General features: G+C 43.2%; 1 protein-coding gene across 4 annotated transcripts in view; it reads right to left on the minus strand.

Annotated features, from left to right (window-relative positions):
• ZNF407 (zinc finger protein 407) overlaps positions 1-10,876 on the minus strand; it is a 453,603-nt gene that overhangs the window by 158,455 nt on the left and 284,272 nt on the right. For all 4 annotated transcript variants that reach the window (XM_075062906.1, XM_075062909.1, XM_075062908.1 and 1 more), the window contains exon 7: positions 1,564-1,684. In XM_075062906.1, coding sequence (XP_074919007.1) covers positions 1,564-1,684 — 121 coding nt within the window. The remainder of the gene's footprint in view (positions 1-1,563; positions 1,685-10,876) is intronic.

Here is a 10,876-nt window from a genome sequence, read left to right on the forward strand (position 1 = left end):
CCAGGGCCCAATCCCGCAAACTCTTACATGAGCAATGAGAAGCTCTCCCATTCACTGGTGATTTCAAATGAATCTCATTAGATCACCAAAACGTTTTCTTATTTCCTAGTTGAGGCCAATGGGACTACTCCTCTGAGTAGGGACTGCTCATGAGAGTGATGGTTTGCAAGATGAGGCCCCTTTTGAGGTGCATTGGGATGGAAGAGCATTCCTCAGGAGTCTTTACATCTTGCCATATTCACTGCAATCCTTGTAAGTCCTCACTTTCTATGTGCCTCTTCAAAGGTGAGTATTCAGTGATGTAGAGCCCAACACAAACCCTGCCTTCACTGCCTGATCCAAAGCTCATTGAAGTCATTGGAAAGGCTCCAATTTACTTCAGTGGTGCCCTCAGTTTGCATGTGTAAGGCAGAAACTGTATAGCTCCTAATGCATGCAGTACAGGAGCTTCCTAGTATCCACTTCATGCTGTGTGGGGCAGGGCACTCTGGAAGTGTCTAACCTTTATTATATTTTTTCTTTTTTAAACACTGGGAAATTTCATTAAAAAAAGCTATGTTAAAAGAACATTACGGTTGTATGCTTAGCGCTCACAAGTCAAGAAATGCTGCAGAATTGCACTCACAAGTTTAACTTTCTCCTTGCGTATATGCTCTGAGATAACCTTTACTGACAAGATCACATACTCTTTCCCAAATATATTATCCATTTCTAAAACTTTGAAAGTTAATTCTCATAAGCTGCATGTGAATGATTTTCGTGCACTCTTTGTACAGCATACACAGAATAGTACACAACGCTATAAGATGTCAAAAATGCAATCAAAGAGAAAGCATATACTACACTGCATTTGAAAAACAGCATATGACCGTTTAATTAAGAACTGCATTGTAATGTATATAAAGCTTATGAGGTCAAGTTAAGCTTGCACAAATAACCTTAATTTCTCTCTTTTCTTGGCTTTTGCGTGCTTAACAATGCAGCCATGATAGTGTCAAAACAGGATGGCTTTTAGGGCAGTATCTTATGATATTTTGCCTCACAGAATGCTCTTCTTCCAACCTTGCCTGATCAACTAGCCTGGTAAGAAGGAAAAACAGTAGCAGAAACTTTAACTTTAACTAACTCCAGTTGCTTCCACTTTTAATATGTATTTGATGGGTGCTCAGGCTGCTAAGCCTTTTGGAGAAGCTTTTCTTTCTTGGTGGAATGGCTGCAACTCAACCGAGAAAATTTTCAAAAGCAGAGTTGATTTGAAAAGGCAATGCAGTTAAGTAGCCTCACCATGGAGAATTCTAAAAGATACCAGAGCAGCTGTGAAACCAACAATCTGTATTAGCATTATAGTGTTACCACTAAAGCATTTCCCATCATTTGTTTTTCTTCCTAAAATAATATCTCAGGACTATGAGACTAATTTTTAAGTTACCCCCTAATTTAATATGTGATTACTGTTGCACTGATGGAATTTTAATGGCAATATATTTTCACTGGTGACATCAAATGAACTTCATCAGATCACCTTAACTTCTTTCATCACTTTATTATTAATGACTTGTTTACCTGTAGTCACACCAAGGACATCTGTAGGGTTTTTCACCAGTATGGACACGCTTATGTCGTGTCAGATGTGACTGTGTTGTGGAAGCGAAATTACACTCATCACATCTGAATGGTTTCTCTCCTGAAAGAGGACAAGAAAATACAGGCATTAATAATTTTAACATTTAGAAAACTCCCTGAGCCAGATTTTCAGTTCATATGCAACACAAAGGCAAATACAATCTGCAGTTTCAAATATAACAAACCTCTTCTTAATTACAAAATACTCCTACAGTAACTCTCATTACACGTTATCTACCTTGCTTGCTGGTTGCTTCATGTGGCACTAGAGCAGCCTGCCTGTCAGGAAGGAGGAAGTACTGCCCTGGGCTCAAATGTGAAGCCCTTCTTCCTCCTTCCTGAAAGCGCACTATTAGCAAGGGAGTCAATATATTGCTGCTTTATCGGACTCATCAATGCAACTTCCATCATGAAAAAGAGAGATAAGTAGGGATGGGGAACCAAAGGAGACAAGGAAAAGAATAGCAAAATTATCGGCCTTATTTTACAGCTGGACTAACTGAGAAAAGTTAAATCACTCAATCATTGGAGTCAGTGCCAGAGCATGGGATTCTCTAGTTTTCAGTCCTTTGCTTCATCCATAAGACTACTCTGCCACTCATGCTACCCAGTTTCTCTTAGTGGGAAGAGGTCACACTGGCTGCTAAGATGCTAGCAGCTGACTTGAAGAGATCTTGAGGCAGCCATAGCACAGTTATCAGCAGTAGCCTAAGCAGCTCTGCACACCACAGCTGCGAACCAATTTGGGATGCACTCGAACACTGAAGGACCTGTAGCCATGGTTAGGAAAAATCAGTGATGAATTTTCAAGTCTAGGGATCAGTTCACATTGTTCTTCATTTTTAAGGATTCCTTCTCAAAACAAAGAATAAAAAACATAACACACACAAAATCATTATTTTAAAATAACATTATTAAGGTGGAATGGTCAAGCATTCAAAAGTTAGGAACTCCCAGAATTAACGTTGCATTAATGTGCATGCATTATGAAAGTCTTTAATTACATGATCACATACCATTATTTCCATAGAACCCCTGCCTCATATACTGTACAGAATAGCACTGCTCTCTTAATGAGCAGGTATTCAATATTTTGTTTTATTCTAGTTGTTAAATGTGGGCCCCTAGACCTTATTTACTGCACACTATTCAAACTCTGAAGACAGATTGATTAATTTCCATGCAAGCTTTTCTGTGGTGCTCATCGTTATAGTGAGTGCTTCACAGATATCAATAATCTTCACAAAACCTCTGTGAAACAAGGGGTTCGGGGTATTAATTCCATTTGGATGGGGAACTGAGGCACAGAGAGATTAAAGTAAAAAGTTTCCACTAATTTTGCCTGCCCAACTTGAGACAACTAAGACCTGATTTTTTTCAGAGTACTTAGAATTACACAGCAATTTAATTCTCACTGACTTCAGCTGCAGCTGTGACTTCTGCTAATCAGGGTCTCAAACTAAACACCTATAAAATGAGTATACACAATTAATAAGCCTCTCTGAAAAGTTAGGTGTAAGTGACTTGCCCAGCACCACAAAGGAACTCTGTGGCACTGTCAAGAGATAGAATCCAATTCTTCAGGGTAGCATTTGACTGTCTTAATAATGAGACCATTCTTTCTCTTTGCGTAATCCTCTGCCTCTTTCATAACAGAACTGGAGCTAGAGCAGGCTGGAAAACGTAAATCTCTTCTTGTGAAAAATTTTGCTTTTTTGAATAGTTTTTTGTCACAAACCAGGACGAAAAGGCAAAAAATAAAATTTTCTTTAGCAGGATGGGGGTTTTGGAGAAAAAATTGTTTTGGGAGAATCAAAACAGAGTTTTTCAGCTTCCTGGCTGCTTGGCCAGAAGGTGCTGGCCAATTTCAGGCAGCAAGTGAAACAGACAAGAGACTTCCAGCCTGCCTGGAGAGGCGGAGAGCCAGGGTGCTCAGCATCCCCACCTCTGGGGTCACTGTGACAGAGAGTAGAGATGCCCAGTATCTCCGGCCCTGCAGTTGAGGGAGCAGGCTGGAAGCTACTGAGGCAGAGTCATGGCACTCAGCCCCACCAGCTCTCCTGGAAAGTTTCTGTCAGTTTCACTTTCCACTAGGCAGTTTCTTGCCGGGTTGTTTTAGTCTCTCCCACCCAGGATCACTGTCCTAGTCCCAATTTACACCTAGACACTCTTTCTCCTCTCTTCCCTCATCTCCTTGCCCAGCCAGACCCAGCCAATCTGTTTCCTCTTCCCCCAGCCTCCAGTTGCCCTCCCACCCACACTGCCTGTCCCTGCTGGATCCCAGTTCCAATCTTCCTCCCCAGGCTCTCCATCCAATCAAAGTCCCCTCTCCCACTGGCTCCATATCCCAGCCTCTATGCCCTGCTTCTTCCAGTTCCCCTTCCACAACAACAGTCCTCTTCAGATACATCTCCCGTCCTCCCTCACCTCGTTCCCCCCACTCCACAGATACTCAGTCCCAAACTGCTTCCAAGCCAGGTGCAGTCTCTCTCTTATCCCACCTCCCAGACCCAGTTTCCCTCTCCCCACACCACCAGCCTGCAATCACAATCTCCCTCACAAGGCTCCTTGTCCCAGTCCTACTCCCTGGTTGCCTGCTTACCCCACATCCAGCAGATCCAGCTCTTGTCCTTTCTGAATTCATATCAAGTAGCTTCTCCCTTCCTATTGCCTGGGCCCAGTCGGGGGTGGGAGAATCACTAAGAGCACAGAAGAAACAGGCTCCCTGTTCTTAGTTCCAGCCGCACCTGGCACCGCCTGGAGCAGCCCAGGCCTTCAATGCAGAGAAAGTCCTGCTCAGGTCCAGGCTGGAGCATGCCCAGTGTGGATGGAATCTTTGGGTGAATTTCATTACTAAAATCTAAGAAGTCTCTACTGAGCATGTGCAAATGGCAATTTTTTCTAAGGTTTATAGCTTGGCCAAATTTGGTCAGATTTTCATTGGGACAGCGAGAGGAACGTCCCCTAACATAAAGGCCACCTTCTGCCAAATATCAAGTGCCTGCTCCAAAGCAGGGAGTGCAAAATATGTTAAACTAAAGGATGCCAAATTTTTTTTAACGTGAACAAAGCAACATATTTTTTTTCCCTTGCCTCATTGTCAGAAAAAACTAAACTGTTTTGGCTGCAATCTTAAAACACTAGCCTGAGGCAGACACCTGGCATGGAAAATTTCAAACCATATAGTTTAGGTTTGGCAAAGTTATAAGCAACTGAAAATAGGATCTTAAAATGGGAAGTGTTAGACAATATTAATAATAGACGGTCATACCAGCCCCACATATATTTCCCAAATGAGAGCTGGGAGTAATCCTCATATTTCTAACTAGACAAACCAGGAGAAGCCCAGACTGTAGGCTTCTTAGGATCTGAAAGGACAGCTCTAGAGAAAGAAGATGGAAAACCTGCATGGACACTGGGGAGAAGCAGGCAAAGGAGTGGTAGCTTCAAGACTTAGAACAATTGCTTCTAGTAGCTATTGGAGAGAATTTCAGCTATAATTTTTCAGCTCCTGTTCCTGGCCAGGGGAGTGAGGGAAACCAGGATTGTGCTGGACAGATTGGGACTGCTGGCAAATACTCCTTTCCAGCTCCAAACGAGACTTTTCTGTCAGATACCCAATCTCTTCTTCTCTGAAGAAAGTGATTCTTCCAACTGTTTGACTGACAGTGGCTTCTTTTCCAATTAAACTCTCTGGGATACTTAGCACTATTTCGACAACCCAGTCTTGAAGTGAAAATTCCTGTGCCAACTCCTGGTTTGTATTCTCTTATAGAATTAAAGAAGATAGTAATATTTCTGAAGCCTAAGTAACACAACTGCAAATATTATAGAGAAGGGTCTTCCTTCCTTCCTTCCTTCTAGCAGTTTTCATTTAATATACATTTGAACCTTATTGAACCGCACCTTTATAAACTGGAAACCAGCAAATCTGCACTGAAAATGATTTTCTGGTTTGCAGTCCATTTCAACATGTATCAAGAAAGTTCTGCTGCTATGCTGAGGCAGAGCCAGTGAGGCTGACAGATTAGCGAGGTTCCACTGTAGCTAGTAGAGTTTGGAAATTCCATCATGACCAAAAGAAAAATGAATAATCCTCACCCACCGCATGAGGAAGTTTCTCCTTAGGAAATCCTTGTGGCTAAGTGTTCCTGTCAGACAGAGTATGTGTAAATTTCACTTGACAGAAAATACATCACAGGAACACAAAACAAAAGGCCAAACGAACTGGGGAAAACTGACGGCCTAACATTCTCAGTAGCTCTTAGAGCTGCACCAAGGGGAAATATATTTATGTATGAAACCAAGTCAATAAGAAAACTTTTCGGTCACTTGATAGATAAGCTTGTCTCAGCCAAAACCAGAACATCCCATGCTAAAGTGCTAGGGAGACAAAAAGCCCAAATTGCTTTTTCCACAGTCCAGGACAAGGAAGAAGTACTGCTGCTACCTCCCAACCATTCCCCCCATGCTTGGTCCAACTGCTTCTGCTGCTTTTACAATCACTTCCCCTCCTAACTGCTTGGTCCCATCCTGATCCTCTCCCCACAACTGCTTCTACTCTCCTCCTGATATCTAACATTTCCACTCCCAATCCGTGCTCTCCTCAAGTGCCTATGCCCATTCTCACACACCTCCAGGTCAGTTTCCACTATCTCCATACTGCTTACTCCATTTCATATCTGTCCTTCACACCTCTGCAACAGCTCTAAACTTTGCAGCACAATTCCCTGTTTGCTGTGGCAGAATACAGGGAATGAACACCTACCGAGTTCCTGGGGGGTAGGCAGGCACAAGCAGACTAGGGGAAAGAGTGAATAAACCCAGGACTCAAATAATTTCAGAGGACAACTAATAAAGAAAACAAAACAGGAACAGGAGTGAGGTCAGAGGGCCACAAACAAGGAACTGGAAGGAGACACTGAGCAGACAATGCCGGACTGTGCCACTGCTCCTCAAAGGTGTGTAGGGAGCCAGTGGACGCGGCCTAAAGGAACTCTGTCTGGATGCATGATCGGAAGGAGGAACAGAAATGGTCCCACGGTCGTAGAGCACCTCCCCATCCAGCACCGTCCTCCTGATTTTACAGATGGACACTTTGGCTAGTGCCAGGAGGAGGTTGATGAGGAAGTCTCACGACTTTGTGGGGCCATGGATAGGGTGTGAATAAATCAGGAGATGCAGGGAAAAGTGCGGTCAAACCCTGGGGAGAAGGGTCTGGAGGAGCAGGAAAAGGGGATGCAAACTGAAACACCTGAGATAGATGTTTGCCAGGATCTCTCTCATCCTACAGAAGGGGCAGCTATTGGGGAAGGGGGTGAACCGCGCCAGGTACACACCTGTGCTCACAGATGCTTGAAGGAGCCACCAACTAATATCCTTGGCAGGCCAGGGGTCCAAGGTGGAATACAGGCTGGCCTACTGGGGTTCCCCACCCTCCACAGATGGTAGGAGAGCCCGCCACTTGGTGTCAGGACAGGACACGAGGGTGATGAAGTGAAAGGTATGGAGCACAAACTTGTATAGATATCCTGGGTGTGGTTCGGAAATGAACTTGCTGCAGATCGCGCAGCCAGCTCGGGTTGCAGAGGGGAGGGGCCTGGGGTGCCTAATGGGGCAGGGGTCCCAATAACAAGGTTCAGATGGCCAGGGGTGAGTGGGGAGTACCCTCCCACAGGACCTGCTCAAGGAAAGCTTGAGAGGCAGGCAATAAGGATGCCCGCACTTCCTGGAGTAGATGCTGGGAAGTAGGAGAGGTGGAGAGTCTCATGAGCTGGCTGAGCACCAGGGGATCCACCCACTCCCTCTGGCTGTAGTCCAGGAGGTCTCTGATTCTGGTGATGCCTATCAGGACCAACTTCCGGTGCACCGTGGGGGACTCTGCACACCAAGCTGAGGGTTGTATAGCAGGGGCTCCCTGAGGAGATCTGCCCGCTTGGCAGCAGCCACAGACCTGGTCACCAAAACCAACTTCTAGGTCCAGAGAAGGTCCAGGCAGCTGGTAGAGGTCTCAAGAAAAACTCCTTGGATGGAGATAACATAGCTTCTGGTCATATCGGAGCCCTTGGAGAGCAGGGAATGAACAGGTAAGCCTGCATTCTGACCACTCAGACACCAGTTAGTTCCTCTGAAGAAAGCCAACTGAGATAATTAGATAATTGGCCTGGCCAATCAGTTCAGACAGACAAAGAAACAAAGGAAGGGCATGCCAGGGAAGAAAGAGGAACAGGGCTTCCTGAGCCCAGTCTCACAGAGGCCTCGAAGTGAGACCTCTGCTCCTCTCAGGTTTTGAGAAGGGGGATGGAAGCACAGGGGATGTTGTAAATAGATTCTTGCACAGGTACTGTAGTGGTGTTGGTGAAGAGAACTCAAATAAATGGCTCTATGAATGCATAACTATTGGAATCTGTGGCAATAAGACAGGAGCGAAGGCGTGCCCTGCTATAAGCAGCACTGGATTTTATGGTAAATTTAAGCAACCCCCTGAAATTCATGGAAGTCACAACCACAGTTTTCAGTTATAATCTTTATACATCTTTGGCAGCCTCAGTTTCCAATTTCCTGCAGAAATGGCGCAGAATGATGTGCAACTGTGCAACAGTTTCCAATTTCCTGCAGAAATGGTGCAGAATGATGTGCAACTGCACTCTGCTACAGGTGCAGTTACAATGGAGGATGAGTTTATCACTTTGTATCAGAAATACTGCTGTTCAGACTGTTCAGGGAAAAGGGAATTTTGATGATGTGAGGTTTGCCCCTTAAACCTTAGAAAAAGTTTACCTTTCTTTGTCATTGCTAAGACCACTAGAAAGATTTACAGAATTTTAGCTTAAAAATAGTGAGGGGAAATTTGGGAAAGGTTTTTGTTTTGGCTTCGCATTTGGAGACTGAACAGGTCAAAATACTCAGAACAGTTCCCAACCCATGCAAAGAAACTACTCTCCTCTTCCTCACCTCTAGCTTTAATAACTATAACCTCCGGAAAAGCCTGAGAAATGAGATGATTGCCCAGAAAAGCCTGAAAGGTAATCAAACACAGGGTCCATCTAATTAAGGGAGAAAGACAGAAGGACATATCTCTGTTAGCCCTCTCTTGCTTAAACCAAAGGCCTGTAAGCTCCAGTACTTTGTCTAATCACAACTGTCAACGTGTCATGCAGGAAAAGAGAGTTTTTCAGGCAGCCAGAGTCCAAACTACTTCTGAATTGAGTATCAGTTAACCATTTAAGCCACTCAGCATAGAAAACTTCAGCCTAAAATGATTAAAGTTTGGCAAATTTAAAAGCACCTGAAAACAGGGACTTATAAGGGGAAGTGTCAGGCAGCCTTAATAATAGGCAGTGCTACCAACCTCACCTATAATAACCTTCTCTCTGGTTTTCTGCACTGCTCAGCAATCCTCATTTCACTCTATTCAAAATTCTCTTCTTATCCTGCAACTCTGTCAGTTCTCCTTATGTTTCTTGATTGGCTTCATCTTCAAGCCTCTATATGTGATCTTGTCCCACCTAAATCTCAGCTTTCATTTCTTCCTCTGACTCCTTACACTCTCCCTAATCCTTTCATAGTCTACTCCATGTCTTTCTCCCACTCTCAGCTTACGTCTAAAATAGTCCCCTTCTTATTATTCTCTAAGTGTTCTCTCTCCTCTCATCTTCTGTTCTCAAACAACATTTAAATGCTCCCTTTCCTAAATATGTGTTGTTCTTCACACTGTGTCTCTTTTGACTGTAAGCTCTTTGGGATGCAGAGCATACCTTTCTGCACTCATAAACTGCATTGTAAATTTATGATAATAGATATGTATTTAATAATTACTAAAATAATACAACAATAATAAATAATGAGGGCATGATTATTAAGAATGCTTACATTTTTTTTTGTTTACAGACTACACACAGTACTTATGGGTATGAGAGCATGCTGTGGCTGATCCAGTTTTGATGTGAATGAACTTCAAAATTTTTAAAATGCTATTATGGAAGCACCTTTAACAAAACACACAAAGTGTTAACAGGGTGGATAAAATCTCATCCCTATCATCTCTACAGCAAGGCCTATTTTTTTGTCGTAGACGTCTCATGCGGAGGGCTCAGTGGTGTAAACAGAGCCCTAAATAATTACTTTATACCATATATTTTAAAGTTCTGTTTATCAAATTATCATGTTTGAAACAAGCGGACAATCCAAACTATGGTCTGTTGACTACTCCTCCTAATTTCCAGCTATTTCTACAGTTGATCAGGCTTCTCGCTGTGAAGAAGCACCCAAAGACCTGAAAAAACAGCTTGAAACAGAGACAGCCTATTTGCCTCTAGCAGATGCTCACTGTTACATATGAAGAACTGAGAAAACAAGAATTATCTCTTATTGTATAAAAGACATCCAAAAATTTCATACATACTTTCCTAACACATTTTTCCATAAGAGAAATTGAAGTAATTGCTACAGAGCTGTTGTTTGACTGCAAACTGTGATTGTGATGAGGACACATGGTCTGTGTGTTCATGAATGGGAGAGAAAAAGGTCCATGAGACAATCTTCTTGTAAAATATGGTCCACAGTATAAAAAAGTTTAAGACACCTGGATTTCAACCCTTATCTACCACTGACAGTCTGCTGTAATTAAGTTTCACACTCTTCTAATGGCTTAAATGGAAAGGAAAAATAACACATACCCATCCAAAAACTTCATCCCTCTTCTTCATTTAATGAAACAGCACAATACTTACTGTGCTATACCTTACATAGAATTCCACTTTTTTTAGCTTGGGCGTGGGAAGAGGCTACATTACACATTTAATTCGGACAATGCCAAGTAAGGTAACTGCACATTAAAGTCAAAGAGCAGTTCACAAGAAAAATAGAAAACACAAAGAAAATAGAAAACACAAAGTGAGTCCCTCACCTGGATAAAATACATACATTAATAAATTTTCTTTTTTTATTACATTGACCTATGAATGTCTTGAGAAGTACAAGATTGAAATGAGTGCACAGACAGCTGCAGCGGCACAGGAGCCAGCAAACAGAGCTGCTAACAAGGGAGTTTCAGTGGGAGTTCTGTTGGAGGAGCAGGTTTTTGTAGTTTGTGGATTGTATTGTGGAGTTTGTGTGTGAGTGAGTGTGTGTGTGAAGGCTGCTAGGGGCCGTGTGCTGGGAGAGAGGCTGAGCCCTGAGTTGGGGGCGGGGCTTACCTGATTAGGGGTCCTATATAAGTAGCCAGGCACTCAGGCAGCGGCACAGACAGCTG

Source organism: Chelonoidis abingdonii, chromosome 2, assembly GCF_003597395.2.
Source record: "Chelonoidis abingdonii isolate Lonesome George chromosome 2, CheloAbing_2.0, whole genome shotgun sequence".
Classification (NCBI taxonomy): Eukaryota; Metazoa; Chordata; order Testudines; family Testudinidae; genus Chelonoidis; species Chelonoidis abingdonii.